General features: G+C 36.2%; 1 protein-coding gene across 1 annotated transcript in view; it reads left to right on the top strand.

Annotated features, from left to right (window-relative positions):
* The window catches only part of PIK3C2G (phosphatidylinositol-4-phosphate 3-kinase catalytic subunit type 2 gamma), a gene marked incomplete at both ends in the record, with an annotated part of 204,350 nt that overhangs the window by 21,116 nt on the left and 162,172 nt on the right, over positions 1–21,062 (top strand). Inside the window, 5 exons of the mRNA XM_079544626.1 lie at positions 646–748; positions 6,183–6,253; positions 11,475–11,538; positions 13,221–13,346; positions 18,950–18,977. Of these exons, the coding sequence (XP_079400752.1) occupies positions 646–748; positions 6,183–6,253; positions 11,475–11,538; positions 13,221–13,346; positions 18,950–18,977 (392 nt within the window). The remainder of the gene's footprint in view (positions 1–645; positions 749–6,182; positions 6,254–11,474; positions 11,539–13,220; positions 13,347–18,949; positions 18,978–21,062) is intronic.

Here is a 21,062-nt window from a genome sequence, read left to right as displayed (position 1 = left end):
CTGACTGGCAGAGTACACTGTAGGAACCACTCCATAACCACTCCATCTTAATGAGTAGATGTCTGTGTCTGACTTTAGCTGGCAAATGATTTGATGAGACAGAAAATTGACTTGCAGCTTCTTTTACTGTCTTTACATGAGCTGCAAAGTGCTAGAACTTAGATTTCTTTGAGAATCAGGGGACGCCTGTATTAACGTGTGTGATTTCTAAGCCTATAGTTAATATTTGATTGTCAGCTTGAGATTAAAACACTGCAAGTCATCCTACAGTGGTGCATGTATAACCAAGGTACTTTGTACAGTTGCCCTAATTTGGGATTGAAGAATACATTAATAGTCTTAAAGTTTGAGAGTACAATGCAGTTTGTTTAGAATATTCTTTCTGTTTCATTGTTGTTCTTTTATAGAAATCAATGGTTGAAGTTATAACCAAGCAATTATTCACAAAGTGTTTCACAGGAGAATAAGCCAGAACCAAACTCCATCAGTCTGCACAGATGTAGACGCCAGGCTCTGATTTTATGTCATTCAATTTGCTTTGCACTGAGAATGTATTCCACCTGTTCTTTTAGGAGAATGACAGATAAGGAAAATAATAGAAATGATAAGCAGAGATAACCATTTGTTTTTCTCCCCAAACTGTAGTAATCATAGTTTGGGCAGCCACGAGAGTCTTCGCAAGGCAACCACTGACATTCATCTTCATCTACACACCACTACAAATTTGAAGCAAAGTTTGGCTCGAATGGTAAGTCTGCTTTTTTTCATCCTCTTTCTTTCAGCATGCCTGAAGCAATAAAGTCCCACCAATCCTTTTATGTAGCAACCTGCAGTAATAATTAAAGAGATTATTTGTTTTTCTGTTTATACATATTTTATTGCCAAACTCTTGTTGAAACATACAGGGAAATCTCTCTGCTTTGCTCTTGTGTTTACATCTAATGTGTCACTGCAGAGAATGCACAGCTGAAAAAGATTAGAGGCAATCTTTTTAGAAAAAAATCATTTTTATTAGACTTTAATGATGGTAATGATTTCAGTTTGTTAAGGACACATTATTTTATATTGGTCTTTCTATGTTTTGAAATATAACAAGGGAAAAAAAGATACGGATTCTGGTCACTATCACTGAAAGCCAAAGCCTGATGAATTACAATATGTGTTTGTGCGTGTGTGAGGTGCCTTAGAATGTCTGTGTGTGTTTGTACACGTGCATATGCCCTTAGAGAAAACATCATTTTATCAGTTTAAGTTCAGAGAGATTTGTATTCAGGTTATTTGAGATTAAGTAGCCTTTGAAACAGATTGCTGAACTTTAATGACACTGATTTATGCTAATAAATGTGAATTTTATTCCCAGTGGACTGCCTTGAATTACCTCTAACGCAAAGTTTGCAGTACAGCAGAAACTTTGATGTTCTGGACAGTTTTCACTGACAGCACTGATTCTCTTCACAGATGGTTCCAATTACCTGCTTTGAATAGGTGTGCTATCACTCTGGTCTGCCAAAATATGAGTTAGGTGATGCATACCTGACCGAAAATAAAAGGGACATCCTTTTAACTTGTAAATGTCACCTAGATAAACTTCAAGTTCAAAATCATTAAGAAAGGAGTATTGTGAGGCCAAATATATATATTTTTTCTTCTTCTAGTTAACACTTCTACTATTCAATAAATAATCACAGAATAATCTAGTGCTAATTTGTAAAGCTATGGCTTAAATTATTGGCACTATTCACTGTAAACATTATTTATTTAATTATTTATTTGGAAAGACCATTGATTCTTCTAGGTAGAGCATTGCCCAAGAAGAAAGTAATATTAGGAAACACAGGAGTTTTCATCACCAGGTCACTTCTTCAAAAATGATTCAGATCAATGGATTGTCAACTTCTTGTTCTCAGACTAGAGTAAATTAGTTGATGTTTACATGTGCCTTTGGAAGGGAGTGAGGTGGTGCCCACCTTATGTGTCCTTTTTCAGCCTACCCTTATGTTACAGCAATAAAAATAACACATCTGGTGACCCTTGGAATGAGTTTTTTTCTTGAGAAGTAATGCCTTATTGTCATTTAACTGTTGTTGAAATCGAGGCAGGAATCACTATAATTTCTATTGTCTGTGTTAACCGAGTAGTAAACTTAAACAGTGGTTATAGTCCTTTCTTGGTGTTAGGTTTGTGACAGTACATCCTGTATTAAGAGGTGGGAAAAAATAATTCTTTTTTCCATATCATGCTGCCAAACAAATCTGATTAAGTATAATTACAGACACATCTAAGTCTATGCAGAGGTAGAAAGATCCTCTTTTAAATCAGCATCTCTGTGAAACAGAATAAGGCATTATGGACCCTTCTGCTGGGTAGCTGCTAGTCTCCAGTATTTTCTGTGTGAGAATAAAAGTGATATGAATTAGAAGTTTGATAGAAAGACATTTTGCTACTTACATGCATACAGGATGTACTGAAGGTATTTTGAACATAAATGCACTGAAAAGTGGAGGCTGCAAACAACTTGTCAGCTTACTCTTTTTCAGACTAACAAACCAATGATTGATTCTCTACAAGATGCTCTGTATTCAAACGAAAAAAAAAAAGCAACAAATCTCTTATTTGCTGCATATGGATCTGCTGTTAGTATAGATTCTCAGAATTATTCGTTCTGGAACCTGATGATATAAATGTACAGGATTCTCTTCTGAGGATTAAAATCTTAACTTGTGTGCAAGGAAATCAGAACTCTACACCAACAGTGCAATACTTATTAAGGCACACTTTACATTGTGAAAATCTGGATGCAGAGTTTAAAATTTCTATCTGTGTATGCAAATAAATATTTCACTATTATACTTAAAAATGATATAATCAGCTGCCTGCAAGTAATGTGCAATTAATTTTTTAAAAAATTGAGTGTTTGCAGTCTTTGGCCAGTAACTGTTTGCAATTCTTTTGTGAATTCATCTGAAAAAAATATACTTGTTAAGGTGAATATTTGCTTTCTTTCATTCTGTGGGAAGCTAACTTTCTGTGTTATGATATATTCATAAAGAGGAAATTGTTTTGAACTGAGCAGTTGCAAGCAAGAAATTTGGCCTGAAGCTTTACTTGGAATCACAGACTTTTGAGCTAGTGCATGACCTTTAATTTGAATTTGTTTGTTTGCTTTTCAGTCATAAGATTTACAGCCTTAATGCTCTTAAACAAAACTCATTTAAGACACCAAAATGCCAGATTCCTACACAATTCCAAACAGAACTTATGCAGAAGGCATAAGGTTATCTTTGTATTATATAAATATATTGAAGCTCAGTTTCATTCCATGCAGAGAGACAAAGAGCGTCTCTTGCCAGGAGTGGGAAATTCTGCGCCTTGTAGATTTTTTTCCCCACATTTTTTAGTGTACATTTATCAGCTAATGTTACATTTACTGGTGCTAATGTTTTACCAAGAGTAATGAGTTGTGTGAACACTCTGAGGAAAGTGATGTCAGTGGTCCATCGTTTTTTTTTTCCCCTTCATTTACATATTTATGTCATTTTAGAGGGACAGTGTAGTACCTTAATTAGAATGGAACAATTTTCTTGTGTTTAAGTATCCACTGATATTGTGCAACTGCAAAAATCTCTATGTCCTATTAGCAAGCTCAAAGCCTCCTTCATCTCTGTTGCAGTTTGACAGGTCTAAAAATGAGGTTTAATATACAGCAATGCATTGTGGAGGCCAGGAGCAGAGACAGAGCAGCTCCTGACATTTCACGTTTCACAAAGACTTACAATTACCACATGGAATGATTATGAACAAACAAACAAAAATAGTCTGTCAAGAATTATTTCAGACAAATAACAAACTAGGAAGACAAATTAGCAGTGTTCTGGCCATTAGAAAAAATGTACTGTCACAAAGGATTTGTGGAACTGTAATTATTAACGTACAATAGGGTTTAACCAGGAAGGGTGACATTTTAAGATATGTTCAAGTGAATTATTGATCACTCTTTTATGATATCTGACATGGCTGTGAAAGCTTCAGGCCATACAGATACTTCAGGTTACTAATAATAGCAAAGAGCATGACCAGCTCTTGAGCTGGCATAAGTAATAGACCCAAATTTTTCCTCTGGCTTCAGGGCCTGCGAGAGAGCACTTGTAATAGAAGGAAGAGATTCTGCTTGCAGGCAGGGACACCAGCAGGTCTGTCTGGTCCAGACAAAAGCCACAGTATTTATTTTTGCTCTGGACCCAGCCTCTGAATTTCTGGATGTACTGAAACCCACTCTAGCCACAGCAAACTGAAGGACCTGAGTTAGTCTACACTGAGCTCACAAATTCAATTTTGTTGCTGCTGTTCTCTGGAACTTGCATCTTCAGTGGTTGTAAAATGTATTTGAAAGTCACTGCATTAGAGGCTGTCTATGAAAAATATTTTTTTCTCATTCAGATACAAAAATATGGGGAAATAATATGGACCTTTTTAAAGAGTTCTTCGGGAACACTTTGGGAATTTTTAGATGCAATAGAGTTTTTTGTTCCATCTCAAATTGTTATGTGTATGTACAGCTACAGTTTTAAACTGTGTTTACTCTTAGAGAGAATTTGACCTGTGATCTGTAGAATCCGTCAGAATTTTCTTCTTTGGAATATGTTACTTCATAGAAATCTGTAGTAATGTTGTAGTTTAATGTCACAAAAGCATATTCATATTTTGACAGCCCTTCCATGTATTAGGTACTTAGGTACTAAATAATTCACATTACTCACCTTTTATGGTAGACTATCAGATCCCCTAAAGCTTCTGGGTTCATATCAGTCATATATCTAATTTCTGTCTAAGCACCAGGGCTCACTTCTTCATTGTATGTCATGTTTCCAAGTTCAACCCTCCCCGTCCTTTAGCCTTCCTACTGTATGAGAGCAAGGAGGAAATTTGGTGTTTCTCAGGCTTGATCTGTATCACCAGCCTTGGTACTTTTACTAAACATCTAGCTAATAATTAGCTAATCTAGCTAAAAGCAGAATTAGAGTGAATTAATTCACATTAAGCTCTTCACCAATAAGTGCCTATGGGTTGTTCTACTCTCCTGCTTCTCAGTAACCTTGTCTTGTGGATTTTAAAGATCTGGATTCAATCATGAGTCAGAAGAAGGGCAGATTTTTCAGGATGTGGTGGTGACCTAATAAACTGGTAGTATATGCCTGGCGTAGGCTCAGCTCCATCCATAGGCATTAAAGGAAGCAAATGTGTGGGGCTGGAGAAGAGACTATATCTGAAGAGAAACAGATTTGTTAAGCAGAATGCGTTAATGCAAATTCAGAGAATTGTTTAGGCTGGAAAAGGGTCTCTTGGGATGATATAGACCAGTCCCCTTGATCAAGCAGAATCCCCATCTAGCACCTGTGAACTGTACCTGGTCAGGTTCTGAATATCTCAGCAGATATTCCGACCTACTCTACAACCTGTCAGGGCAACATCTTCCAGACCCTGGCCACTCTTGCAATATTCTTTTACCTGTGTTAAGATAGCATTTCATGTGTTTTAATTTGTGTCCTGTTTTTCTTCTGCTGCTAGCAAGTGCTACTGAGAAAAGTCTGGCTCCCTTGACTTTATTTCCTCCCATCAGATATTTGTACACATTGATAAGGTCCCTCCTGAGCTTTCTGTTCTCCAGACTGAACAGAGTCCCAGCTCAGCCTCTCTTCTCTCAAGATGCTTTAGTCCAGTAATCATCTCTGTCACCCTTCAGTAAGAGAAGTCTCTTCAGAGAAGTTGCAAAGGATGGAACAGATGTTCTCCATTCTGTTCTCTCTGAAAAAAATGAGCAGCAGAGAGGTAGTTGATATAAACTAATTTCTGCTTCATTACTTGTATATAACTTGGTTGCAAAATAGTGCTTTCTGCTATCTGTAAGAGGAGTGCAGATCAGGGTTTATTGAGGCCTGACTGCAGTCTTAACTTATATGTAGATAGAAGGAACTAGTATGACAATATGGCTTGTTCTGCTATATAGCATTAGCCAGCGTAATATGACAGAGCTACCACATTAAATTTCTTGAAAGACCAATACATCTTGAAAGGAAAGGATTCCTAAAAGAGTTTGTTGAGTTTGGAAAATACTAAGAAAATCTGTCTAATGTATATTCATCCTATTGTAATTCCGTATCTCATTATATGCTTCTCTGCCACAGCACGAGGATGACCAAGGACAGTTCAGTGTGAATGAGCTGTTAGAATATACTTGTGCGTGGAGACTGACTCGGTAAGAACACTGCCATTTAGTATTATTTCTGTTTATAGTTATTGTATTGGTAGTGAGCATTCTGACCCCAGAGGGCAATTCCAAGCCCTGATGAGCATAGGAATGATACTAAAGAGAAAGCAAGCTGATACTGTGTTTTTAGAATTTTCTTTTCAGACATTACTGATTGCTGAAGAAAAGTCAACAATTGTATATAGATCTACAAAATTTTTCCCCGTTCTCCCCCTTTCATATTGTTGAGAGTTTCAATGGAGTTTTCATATTTCTCAAACTTTCATGGAATTGACAGAGAGGATTTTAAGAGTAAATACTGTGAAAATAATAGATTTATTTTCATTATCCTTGTGGTTTCACTGTTCAGTGATATTTTATTGTATTTTTTTTGTTCATGCAAGCTATAGCAAATTTTAAACTTTGTACTCATGTGCATCTGACTCTAAATCTAACCTGTCACGGATAAGCACTAAGTGAGATAGATTCCTCACTCAGCTTTCATTATAATCTGCTTTAAAAACTTAGAAAGAAGTGCTGTTTAATGCTTTTTGTAATGTTTTTCATCAATATGTCATAAAGTACTTCACCAAGGAAGTTAGGTGCCACAACTGTCATTTAACAGATGAAGGAGAAACCCAGCTGTGGGCTGTCCAAGACGAATGTTTGGTACTTATTGAATACCCATCTGGTTTCCTAGGAGCATGGCTCAAATTTCCATTCTGGTCTGTTGCTATATGGAGATCAAACTAATTATACAGTCTATATATGCACTGCTCATTTGCTGTTTTATTTCTTGTCATGTAAATTATGTGACCTTTTTTATTGCAAAGAAGGTCTTCAGAGAGGATGTGTAATAAAAGATGTTGAGCTGCAAAACAACTATGTTTCACAAGATTTCCTCTGATGCAGTAGAGTAATGAATAACTGAAAGCATGGGCAGTAAATACTCTCTTCAATCACGAGTTCATTAAATACTGAAAAAGTAGAAACATGAACTGTGTTAGATTTCTTTTCTGCTTGTCCCATAGGTTGTTGATAGTTGAGAGAAAATATTTTCCAACAGTGATGATCTAGAAAGATCTGCAGTCAGATCTAATACTGTTGACTGCATTTCTAATTTATATGAGAAAAAAAGAGTTAGTAGCTAAGTGACGAAAGTTTGCTGACCGTAATGTGCACAGAAGTTGCCTGTGGTGATTTGTAGAAGGATTTTACAATACTGAGTTCTGTGTGTGATAAAATGGCAGATGAAATTTTGAAATGATAAATGTAGATAGGAAGAAAACAATGTTAAATTCTCACAAGAAGTCATAGGCTTTTAGATGAATTTTACCACCAGGAATGAGTTATTGGGGTTAAAATTAATAGTTCTGAATGTCAGCTTGGTTCACAGCAGTTGTAAATAAAATAAAGCAAATGATGGGAATTATTATGAAAAGAATTAAAGCAAACAAACAAAAAAAGAGAACAGTATCATGCCACAGTATTGATTTATCTAGAATACCGTTGGCAGTTCTGATTCTTTCATTTTAAATGTGTTGTAATAGAACTTGAAGAAGTGGAGAAAAGAGCAGCAAGGATACACAAAGATATGAAATGCCTTTAATTTAAAGAAAAAATAAGATACAATGTTCTTCACCCTGATGAATATAAAAAACGGGTATTTTATAGATGTGAAATAAATAAAATTGAATATTGAGAATTGAGAATATGCATAGGAAAGGCTCATTTACTGTACCTTCCAATATAAGAATTAGGGAAAAGGAAGTTAAAGTACAGGCAAGAGTAGGCACTTCTTTGTATTGATTCTAATTAAGTGTTGTCTGGACACAGTTCAGGCATATCTTCAAGGATGGAGACTTCACAGCCTTCCCAGATGATCTGTGTCAGTGCTCCTTCACCCTCACAGTGAAAAAGAGTTTCTCTGTGTTTAGATGGTACACCTTCTGTTGTAGTTTGTGCCCTTTGGTTTTGTCCTCTCACAAGACACTGCTGGAAAGAGCCTACCTCTGTCTTCTTTGCACCTTCCCAATGTGTTTAAATTCATCGATCAAATCTTCTCTCATTGTTCTGTGCTCCAAGTTAAACAGTCACAGCTCTCTCAGCCTTTCTTCATAAGAGATGTGCCAGTCTCTTGAACATCTTTGAGGTCCTCTATCTGTCCAGTATGTCCACCTCTCTCTTACTGGAGTGTGCAGAACTGGACATACAACTTGTCAGTGCTGAGCACAGGGAAGGACCACCTTCTACAAGACACTGACAATATTTTTCCTGATACAGCCCAAGACACATTTAGCCTCTTTTTTGCCACAGGGGTACATAGTTGGCTCATGTTCAGCATGCTGTCCATGAGGACCCTCTAGGTCTTTTTCTGCAAAGCTGCTTTCTGATCAGTCAGCTTCCAGTATATATTGGTGCATGGATCTGTTCCCATGTTCAGGGCTTGGCAGAGAAGAAAAACTGTTTGAACTGCGTTGAGGCAATGTAAAAAAGAACAAACAAAAACCTTACTTTTTAAATTACCAGATTTGCTCTCACAGGTAAATGTGAACATATAAAACCAGCAGTGCCTGTATGTCTTAACTCACTGATTTTCATAGCTTTAAAATCTAACACAATGTAAATTGTGAGTGCGTTAACCAAACTGCAACCCACTGAAGCTGAATTTGTTCCATAAACACAGAAATTCAGGTTCCAGTAACTATAACATGATGGTCAGTCTGATGCATGCATTTAGGCAGAGCTCAGTTAGCTAGAATGGTTAAAATTGACTTTTAGATGGGAATCCAGGTGCCAAGAAATTGAAATATGAATTCTGTAAATGTATGCTATATACAACTGTCTTATGCCTCACCATATAGACCAGCCAGAGACTAAGACTGTCTCTCCGATGTTATTCTACTTTTTTTTTTGCCTTTTCTTTTCAAAACTATTGTAGTATATTATCTTGCTAAAAGATCCAAAATTTTCTTAGTGTCAAAGAAACAGCAAGTGTTTATTGATTGGTTAACATTGCCACATTAATGCACAGCTATCAAAGATGTTTAAGTATGTGGTATTACTTATAAAAATATGAGTATGATTACTCATCTAGTAGGTTCAAGATAGTATCAGTAGAAGTGTTTTGATCACTCTTGCATGTTTTTTTTTTTTAATTACTGTGTAAAATTATGGCTGCTTTATGTAGAAAATTCTCTAGAGCAGAATAGAGTAATGGAAAATATGCTTTAAAAAAAAAATAATATATATATATATATATATATTAGAACAAGCACACTAACAAACACGCTTAAATGTGTGCATCAAGACTACAGAGCAAGTTTATATGTCCAGAACTTATTCCAAGCTGGATATTGCTATAAAAATGATATTATGCCTGGAGACTTGGTCAAAGCAAAGCAACAACTTGTATTAGATATGATTTAACAGGATTACAGAAGGAATTGCCAGGCAGCTTCTCAATGCAGTAACTGCCTGGCTAGATAAGACTACTGCAGATTGCAAATAAAAAGCTGCAAGGGCAAACCATCTGTAGGAGGATGTAAACAGTAGGTATCTACAGAGAAATGCACTCTGGTATTAGTGCAGAGGAGCCCTACCTCTTTTTGTACTCTGTGTGATGATTTCAGTAGAATTTCCTCATCTTTCCTCCTCTTGCAATACACTATATGATGAAACTCAAACAACATACCGTGCTACCTACACTTTAAGGCATACTTGCAATTCTAATCTCTCATAGCTCAGTTCGGCCAACATAGATGCATAAGGACATACACAATTCTTCTACAAACTATAATCTGTTTGCTCTGAAGTAATCAAATACTTTCATGACTTTCAGACACCAGTCTGCAAAGGGTGGGAAATTCCCTCAAAGTGTTTTGATGAGAGAATCGTCATACATAAAAACAGTTGTAAGTAAAAGAGGAGAGAAAATGACAGGGAGAAAGTGGCACCTCAATATAAATAAATGATAAAGAAAGAAAATAAACCAAAGTTTCTACATTTCTGTGAATACATGCATGTGCTTGAACTGCTACACACGTACCATCGAGGCAATAAGGAGTCTATTTCCAATGAGTAGGCGAGGCAGGGCGTGGAAGTTTGAATTAAGGTTTCCCTACTATTTTCTGAAGACCTCACCCTACAGAGGAAGAGCTGGAGGTAGCTGTCAAGGAAAAAGGAAGGTGCATTCCTCAGTGTAGTAACTTTGGCCATGATGATCCCATGGACATCATTTTAAACAGCTACTACAACTGCATTTTTTAAAACACGGTGTGATTAGAAACAGAAAATGACGCAAGTGCTCCTTAGAAAGAAAAATTCTGTTTATTGTGTTTTTGTAGACAGTAGTTAGAACCGGTGGTTCTAAAACGGCAAGATTTACAGCTAACACATCAGTCCTGCAGAAAGATCTGCATTCTTATTCATACCCCAAAAGATTTTATTGAAGCTTTGCTTGAGGCCCAGCAGTCTGCTCATGCAGACTTGGTAGTAACTTCTGCAGCTTGACAGAGGCATGGGGCTACTGTGCTGCAGATGTCGCCCTACTGAACCGATGGGAGTTAAAGCAGTTTTCAGGACTGGATTGAATGACAGTGTAAAATAAATTCATAGCTGTGGTAATAGGATGGAAAATGCAGCTGGTGAAACATTTTGAGCATGTAAACTTTAGAACTGTAAGCAAATAAAGTTTAACGAATTCTGTAACTATCATGCCCTTTTTATCATACACATTTTTATGCTTCTTGCTCAGTATAGCCTTTTGAAATGTAGTGTTTCTCCAGGTGTTTTGCAGATGTTTTGTCCTGATACTCTGCAGCTTTACAGACTGAAGTGATTGAGAGACGAGGCATAATAGCATATAATTAAGTTTGTCTTTCAAAGTAACATTTAAGCAAATGCTTAACCTTGTAGAAATAAATGGAATTTAGAGTTAGGTAGACACTTAAATAGCAAATCACTCTGAGAGTTCTTTCACTATGAAACATATACCCTCTTCATAATGGAGAACTTGTACATCTATACCCTGGCCAATGTCCACCAGAACCACAGAGAACCAGGCTCAAGACTACTTGACATTTACTTAAATACTTGTCCTTATTCTGTATCAACAGGAAATCACTGTCAGTTAAGCTATTCTTGACTTTTAAAATGGAGAGTGTGGAAAAAATATTTTTTTATCCAATTGCTATTAATTTTGTGTTATTTTCTTTTTTCTAATTTCCAGACAGAACCTTGTCACAGCTCTTAGGAAATATAGAGGTCAAGTGGAGCATGTTTTGCAAAATGAGGTATTTGTTCTCAATCTGTTATACCAAAAAAGCATTACCATTCTTTGTGAAAGGTATCTAATTATTAATCTGCTCCAAATGTGATTAAAGAGGACTTTTAATAAAGGCTATTCAACCTGACTTCAGAAGAGTATAAATTCTTTTAAGAAAACTTGTTTTGAGATTAAGAAGAAAATGTTACAAATTTGAAATATCACAGGTGACTGTTTCTAAGGAATCTGTAAATGAAATGAGTATCATTTGGGTTGAAAGTATAATATTTGAAATTAGTACAGATATAATACACTGTGTATCTGCAATATTTGTCCTTGATTTTGCAAACTCCCAGGCAACTGTCTGCATCCTTGAGAGATGTATATGTATATATTGCTAGAGATTGTTTGCAAAGTTAGGTTTAGGCAGAAAAACTCATAAGAGCTTTTTTAAGAGTATTGTGGGCTGCCAATTGAATGTTATGTCCTTGAAGAAAATCTTAGCTATAATATTTCATGCAAAATTTAAACCTCAGAGGAAACCAAATACTTCCTTGATCTCAGTTTCACATGGTCGTGCCAACTGGATTTTGAGAGTTTAGACTGAAAAGAAATCAGTTTTAACTCATTATGGATATTTTTGAAAAGTATGGCAAAAAATAATATTTTGTTTCAGAAATGTCACCTATACTCAGCCAACACACCAACCTTATATTTAAAAGAATTCTGACCACTAAATATTGCAGGGTAATTTATGTAATTCATTCATACTTTAGTTCTGCTCAAGGCAGTTAAATATGGGGTTAATAACCTCAATATTTTTTTATATTTGTATTAATGACAGGTTCTAACCTTCTCATTACAGTCTGGATATAGAACTTAAGCTTGAAAACCAAATTTATATTGGTACAGCTTCCCCTTTTCAAGCATGAAATGGCTGAGTTAGAGAAATGGCTTTATCAGGACATTGACATGCTGTAGCTAACTGAAAAGAATGTTTATCAGCATGGAAACATGGAGAATATTTTATAGAAGAGCTTCTGCTTGTTTGGAGAATGTATTCCAAAATTTAAGAAAGTCATATAACTAACTGTTCAATAAACACATTAATTTTTTGTTTATTTTCGTGAACATAGGGTACTTGATACTTATTAAGATGGCATTTTCTTTTTTTTTATGATTCAGATTTGCTTCAAAAATTCCCCAATGTACTTCTGATATTATTCCTATAGGGATTTTTTTAATGTAATAATATGTAAATATCTGTATTTATTAATAATATTTAATAGTTTGATCTCTATATGTTTCACAGAAAAGCCAGTTACAGAACTGCTCAGTCCACAGGTGTCAAACTGTTCAGCTTCCCACTCAGCCACTATTTTTAGAAGGAACACTGCTGTCTCTCACAGAGACAATAATGGGAATAAAATCACAATATCATAAAAATATCTGGAAGTTTGTAAATCATTTGGGTTCACGTTTTCTTAGAAGTTTTTTTGGAATGCCTCTAAAATCATGAAGTTCAGACAAACACTCATTTTGCCTCAAGATCAGTCTTAGATACCAAATTTCTCAGTTTTCAACAAGGTACGTTTTATGGAAGATAACTGGACTTAGGGAGCTACTGATCATGACAATTTAAACATAGCTGTAGATAGCTACAGATTAATGCTGGTTTTTTTTTTCTTTCTTTCTTTTTTCTGCTATCAGCCACATAAAGTTGATTATGTGATTGAAGTAGCTAAAGCAATCTGCAGTGTCCTCTGCTTCGTGGAAACCAGAGAAATTACCAATGCAGTCAAGAAACTCCATGCAGCAGCGTTGGTGAAAACACAGGTAAAAATGAACTGAAGTCTTTCTAAGGCTGCCATGATAAGCATTTGTCCAATTTTTTTCTATAAAAGTGGAGCTTGAATAAGTGTCATGAATTTTCTGATTGACCAAGGCTGTTCTACTTTCTTGCTTCAATCTGACAAGTATTAGGAAGAGGCATTATAAACAGAGAAGATTTAACTTTGTATGACAGAGGAGCAACAGAGGATATGTCCTGTGTTCGACTGTAACTGACATGTTTCTGTGGTTGTTCTTACTTATTCCCAACAAACATATAGATATTTGCTTTGCTGTATAATCTGTACCAAATTATGGTACATAGTTGAAACTCCAGTTTCATGTAGTTAGCATTCCTTCTGTAAAATGTCTTTAAATTGTGACTTCTTTAGGTGGAAATGTCTGTACTATTTATACAGAGAAGGACCAACATAACATAGTCCTGATTCTAGCTGTAATCTTCTTTCTTAAAACACTGAAGTTTTGTCTCCTGGGGTTATTGTAGAATTATAAACTGGGGCTTTGGAGAGTAGTATCTGTTCTCAGCTTTGTCATTAGCTTCTTTAGGGTGACCCGGAAAAGTCACTGAGGACCTGATTTACAGAAAGTCTGAGTACCCAAAATTCATTTGAAGTCAGCAACTTGGAAATACAATGCTCAGCAAATTTGAAAATCAAGCCATTAATCACCTGGATTTAGTCTGGTGTAACCTTAAGTCATGTTAATTCTTTTCCACCCTAATGACATTCCTCTCCAAACATTTTTCTAACAATTTTAATAAGAAGTAAAGGGTATTTTTTTCTTTCCTACTCTGGTCTATTTCTTATCATTCTTTCTTACAGCAAATATCATTAAGAAATATATGCTCTGTTGAGCAAGATGCTTGCTTTCTCAGGCCACTGCCTTCTTACAAAGCTGTTCTTTTTCTTTATAGATTTTTATCCTATGGCTATGTGTAAAAATACCTGGAAAAGTAAACGACAGGCTAACTAGTGTTAGCTGGGTTAACTAGAGAATGTTAATTAAAGATGCTTAGCTGCATAAAACAAAGTATTTAATTATGTCTGATAGGCAGTTTGAGGTCTCAAACCTAAGTCTGGGGAAAGCTAATAATTATTTTTCTAAAATTTCTCATGTCATCGCAGTGAACACACAGCAAATTAATTATATTTTGTCATCCATATATACTTACACTCGACAGGTTCAAATCCTTATAATGCTCATCACTTTACAGGGCAAAACACTTACTGAGAGGTAAGAAGACTGCCATTTTAAGTGACTTGCGTATTGCTTATAAAATCTCTTAAATCTCTGTATTTTTAGTCTGTTTATTCCTCTTATATGTTGCAGTGGAGGTAGAGGGAGGCAGTAACTTCAGTTTCGGCCCAAGGAAATAATCTGTTGACTAAGTGTCTTGCTTTTCTTTCAAGGTTATGTTTCACTGTAAATCTTGTTTGCATAGTATCCTAAATCTTTTTATGCCTACTTCAGCATCAGTTATTAGAAATCTCTATTCTGAAGTAATTGCCAACATAAACAGGTTTATTAGAATGCACATTTTATCTGGTATGATTTAAATGGAAATTAAAGAAGAGTTCTTTTTGTGATCAAATTAGAGAAATAGATAAAAAATAACAGGGGCTTCACATGGTCTGCTTTTCAGTTAGACCTCAGGCTATCCTGCAAGACATCAAGAAGATCAGCATCTACCCCTTGAGAAAAGTATTTTGTAAACCAGAATCTTCCTTAAAAGACGGATAAAGAGCTTAGTTCTGTAAACAGAGTGACGACGACGGTCTCTTTCAGGAAGGAATCAGAGCAGAAATAAAATACTGGAAGTACTGGCACTAATTTGTTAAAAGCCTTGTTTTGGAATGAATGGAAATTGTTTTTAGGGTGTTTTCTGTTTGTGTATTTTCTCTTTGTTTATTCAGGTCAGCTCTATGAACCCAACATGTAAACTGCCTGATATGGCTGGTTTACGTTTATTGAGTATCCTTGAGTCTGCTTTCAATCCCATCCTCTCTGAGTTCCAAACAATAAATAAACAAATAAATAAATAAAATAATTTTAAAAGCATGGTTCCCAGCATGTATCTAATCTGGGAATTTCCTTCTCTGCTGCATGGACAGTCTGTACAGCAGTAATCCAGGTTCTTCTGAACCAACTTCCATATACTTCCTGTCACACAGGGATTAATATTATTTTCTTTTTCTGTCTTATCAACTTAAATTATGAGCTTTTCAGAGCAAGGAATGTTTTTCCTTATCTATATGTACAGTCTCCAGCATAGTACAGTGCAAGTCCTGCCTGAAATCTCCAGAGGATGATACTGATAAGCAGTGGTGATTATGACAATGGTTGTGTTTGCTCATCTGTAATGAGAGAAATGATACTGCTCCTGAATACCATATTTTGAATGTTAAAAACGCTGCACTGGTTGAATATTTTATTACCAGTCTTAAAATATTTTTCTATCCTAATAGCCCTATGAGGTGCTGCTTATCTTCACATTTCAAATAAGAGAATATTTCAAATGGAGAATAGACTAAATGGTTACTTTTTTTTTTTTTTTTTAAATAAGAGAAATATAGTTTTAAATTGTTGAGTTTTTTGTTCTTTTAACATTTCCTTTCAGCCTTAGCTAGCTCAACTTTTTGTCTGTCCCTTGAAACCTTTGTGTAAAGGCTGCCTATGACCTTTTCTGACACCCCTCTCTCGCTAGTCCCTTACCTGGTGAAGCAGACTTGACTAACAGCTGACTTCAAATAAATTGAGGGAGGGAGAGTCAAACTGTTCCTGAACCAGCAAACACTTGCTGCTATAAGCTTCTTATTCCTTTGAGAAATAAGTGCTAGGGCAGTCTATTAGACTTTGACAATCTGTGAAAAAGTTTAGGTTTGATTTTATGAAAATCTTCATCTCACTCAGCAGCCACTGAACTATAAATGTCATAAAAAGCAGTAAAATATATTTCTGCATGTTCTATAGCTCAAACATCACTCCAATTTATAAAATACAGATTACACTTTATATGAAACTACTTTATATATATATATGACTATGAATATATAACTATGTTACATATAGGGTAATATTTAAATATAACTAATCAGATTTTATTTATGTTTATCAATACTTATACAAAGACAATATACCAGCTCTCTTTCCGGTATCAACATATGTAGCCAGAATTAGCAGTCAGAGATTGGATACTTGATGGAATACCAGCTCCTACAGTTGCTGTTCAAGTCAACCTCAAACTGAAGTATAGGGACATTTTAAGTGAATTCTGAGTACTGGTGAAATGATTAAATTGTGCAGTATTTGCCTATCCTGTCAGTCTGCTTTGTGTTTCAATTATGCTCATTACCACAGCATCCCCAAGACTTTTTGTTAGGTTAGAAGAGTGGAAAGGTTCTTAACTATTACAAAGATCTCCCTTTTATCCAGGCAAGCAATTAACTTGTATAGCAACCACAGTGAAATTTTTCAGGCTCCCTGTCACATGTCAATGATATGTTGTTACATACTGGGTAAGAGTGAAATGCCAATAGAGAAATTCTAATTGCTTTTTCTCCATGGTGTCTTGAGAATTTAGTGTAATGTATGATGTGGATTTGTGTGGAACACCTTTTTACATTTCCACTTGGCAAGCTCCATGTACACATACGGCCTCAGGGAAGCTACTGCTCACTCCTTCCAATGTAAATTACATAGGATGCAGTACAAATTTGTGTATACTTATCTGTATATACGAGCTTGTTACTTAAAGAAAAAAAAATATTCTGTGGTTCTATTTAATTGCCATTTTATGGTAAAAACAATAGCAGAACAACAACCAAAAACCATAAACTTTCTCCATATCATCTTCTGTGCATCCTTTCTGTCTCCTCCCTACCAGTACTGTGAATTCCTTCAGTGTGGCTAGCAGATTATGAAAGCAACTGGCATCAATGATAGTTTCTTCTTGACTGATTGTGTCTCTTTATAAATGTGATTCATTCAGTCTCTAACCATCCTACCCTGGGGTTTTAGGCCTGCTGTACAATTAATGTTTTTCATTTCTTCTTTTTCTTCTTTCTTATAGCAGTTCACAAAAAGTCCTGAAATCCTGCCAGAACCAGCACTAATCCACTATGTATCAAATGGGCTACACAGTGTTGAAATTATAAGCAGTGCTCCAAAGGCTGTTTACTTTCCAAAATTTGAAAAAATTGAACAAAGGTCTCCATTCCCACTTGTCTTGCTGCATATAAAGACTGTGAAAACATTTCTCAACCTGCATGTTGCTTTTTTTTCCCTCAAGTAGGCATTTGGCTGCTCCTCATAATTGCAAGACAAATGCTGGCAACTCCAAGATTGGTACCCAAGGGAGGATGTACATCTAGCGTTGTGTTTCGTATGCCACTTCTGTGTGCACTGCCATTTTTAAGCCTCTTGCTGAATGCATGTGTACTAACATGCAGCATTCTCACCTGGTTGCAGAAGGATAAATAACTATAAAAGATAATAAATCCTACAAAGACATGTACTAAAACAGAGTGCATACTCCGGGCATACTAAAGTATTGAATTAGCTTGACAGCCTCTCTGACTAATATTCATACTTTTGTTATGTATTTCTATGTCAGCTTGGTAAATGTAAATCTGATGTAAGACACAGACAAAATGGAGCAAGTGAAGATTTCAAGCTGAAGCCAGCTTGGTACCAGGGACTGTGTGGTGATGGCAGATCTTCCTGTGTGAAGGGGAAAGAATATGCACTGCAGTGATACATAATTTTGTTTAGTGTCTGAGAAGCCCAGAGCAAAGTCTGGCTGATGTCAGTTACTGAACTTGGGGATTTAGTAGAACAACTTTTTTTAAAAAAAGAATCTTTACCCTTGTCCTTTCAGGTCAAATAACTGGCCCAACCTTTCAGAGAATATAAGCACTCAGCAGTTCCCATCAACAACACTGGGGTGCCTGAAGTGAGAATCCAGATACTGCCCAGGATGTTAGGCATCAAAAGCCATGGTTAAAAACCAGGATCCTACATGTCCCTGGATCACTCTGGCGGATATTTCCTGTTCGCTGATTCTAGTTAGCTGTTTGCTTGAAAGACTTTGTAGGCATGTCTCTTTTTACTGATTTGGTGCAGGAATGCAGGTAATACTTAGGCTGCCTGAACAGGGAGTTGGTGCTCCTCAGGTTGGAGAGATGGCTGGAGCCTTGGCTGGGTGTATACAAGTGTCATGGTTCACGTATGTGTATACAAGGTGTGCAAAGAAATTGAGCTTTTCTTATCTCTGCTATGGAAGTACAAAGGTTGAAAATGTTTCTGCATCCAAATGCTGATTAAGTACTTCTTTGTGTCTTGGCATGTTTAAATACTGCCAGAAATCAGGTTCTGATTGACTTGCCTGGGACACTAGAGGAGGCAGGTGGAAGAGCCAGAAGGTGGGTCCTGCATCCAAGTCATAACCACTCTCCTCATAGCATCCTTCCCTGTTCTCATCCAAAACAGCTTTATTTTCCACAAGTACTACTCCTAGCATAATTTTAACTGCTATCTGGTATTTTCTGAAGTAACTGATGACCTTTTCCCCTTGGGTTTTATTTTTCTAGGATTCATTGCAACGTGTGGAAGCACAAGGTAAAGGTAAAGCATTTTTAAAAAAATATGGTAATTCAAGTTATATCATAAGAAAACATGTTTTGCTGTTCATTTGTATTAATGACCTGTCTCAGTTGGCACATTGCAGATGTTTACATATTTATTTATAAGATAATTATGCTAAATAAAAAATACAGTGATATAAAAATATAAATAAACCAGCATTTCCCCAAACTAATATTGAAATTCAGATATGGAGAATGAGGTGTGATGAAAGAAGAACATATTGTAGTTATTGGTGGTCATAGTAGCAATATTAATGCTATTATTAGTACCTGTCCTTAATCCCAACGTTTTCTGTAGAGAGAAGGAAAAATAAGGAACTTCCTGAAAGCCTGAAAAAAATATTTTTGTGTAGTTTTTATCCTCAACTCCAATAATTTTCCTTTCACTGTCTTTTCTTGTGTAAGCAGTGTGTAGTTAGGAATTATATACTGTTGTAAGAAGAGTAGACTAATTAGTAATGGACAAAATCATAGACTCTCCTGTATTTAATCCCTCAGATAAAATCAGCTTAACATCTCTGGCTTGGTCCTGTTAGCATTACTGCACAGCACCACCCAGGCTGAGGGACAAGCAGGAGTCTGTTCTGTCGTGGGTGTCTGTCACATTTCTTGGGCTGATAGCCACCTATAGGGCTCAGGTCCTTCTCTACCTCTCTGTGGCTTGCAACTTGTACTCACAGAAGTATGCCAATGCTCTCAAAGGAGCTGCCCTCCAAATTTTGGGGTGAGCCATCACACACTGTTATGGAGGCCTGTCTATTTTGATTGATGAAAAAGGTGGCCATTTGAGATCTAAGTCTTGTCCCTCCCCCCCTCTTACAGCTACTCTGGTTGCACTGTGCTCAGAGAGGCAAATAGGTGAACCAACCACAAAGATTGCAGCAGCCTTTCAAACACAGATGTGATTTAAATGCAGGGCTCCAAATGCCAAGCTTGTTGTTTCACCATTATTCAATTTCATGAACGGCAAACAAAGATTATATTTGTAAGCTGCCAGGAAAAGCTAAGCAGCTAGGAGACCCAGGTGCAGAAGGGGGGAACTGGATGGTAAGGTGTTTGTAGGATTCTTCTCCCTTGGAGATAGCCATTTATTCCATTTAAACACTATTAATGGCAAAAATGTCTTGAGTACAGAAAGTAATTAATAGTTACGAATCAAAACTTGGCAATCACAAAGTGTTCAGAAAACCTCTCTGGAAAGGATTTAAAACATTCCTCTGCTTAAAGATATTTTCAGAGTTGAGCTTCACTGAATCAGCAGCTCTCTGCATCTATTTACTTATGCCAGGAAACCTTTAACTGTGAAGACTGATAATTCCATTTGTTCTTGGCACATCCAAATTTCCTAACAATTTCAGGATCCGTTTGGTAATATAATTTTAGAAAGTGCAACTTGCTGATTGCGAGTCAGAATTTTCCAGACCATTAGTAATTCTGTGGAGAAGCCTACATTCAAAGTTGTCCAGGGTGATCAAAATTCAATTACATGCACTGATATCCATTTCATGTATACATTAACACAGTATGTGTATTACATTTAGACTTACTAACTAAACTTCTAAAAGACAGCAAAATACCTAAAGCTAGGCCAACAAGTTTGAACTAAGAAGTCTATAGTAGCATAAAAGCTTGTGTTAAGTTATATCTGATTAAAACAAAATACGAGAGTATTGATCAAAAGTGATCTAGTGGAGCCTCGGTGTCACCCACAGGAAGTGAATAAAAGCGTTCTAAGCATCTGTTCATTTTGGGATTATGAGCTTTCCTCAATCCTTCACCTTCATGAGAATTCCATGGTCTCTCCAATCTAGGAAGGCTGAGCCTAAGTTGTATTTTCACACACTGAGGCTAGAAGTAAAAATCACCTGGAAGGCGAAGCGTGCGTTCCTGCTAAAACCACATCTGTGTTTCCTTGTCTACCCCATTAGCTCCCAGCCCTGCAGACATGGAAAAAATTTGCCATGATGTAAAAGTAAAGTAAAATCATTTTAGTATTTTAGTAAAAAAGTAAATTAAAATCATTTTTCCAGATCTTGGAGAAGTGTAAGAGTATGAGTTT

Source organism: Tetrao urogallus, assembly GCF_951394365.1.
Source record: "Tetrao urogallus genome assembly, chromosome: 1".
Taxonomy (NCBI): Eukaryota; Metazoa; Chordata; class Aves; order Galliformes; family Phasianidae; genus Tetrao; species Tetrao urogallus.
Note: the sequence above shows the minus strand (reverse complement) of the source record. Positions and strands in the feature narration are given on the sequence as shown.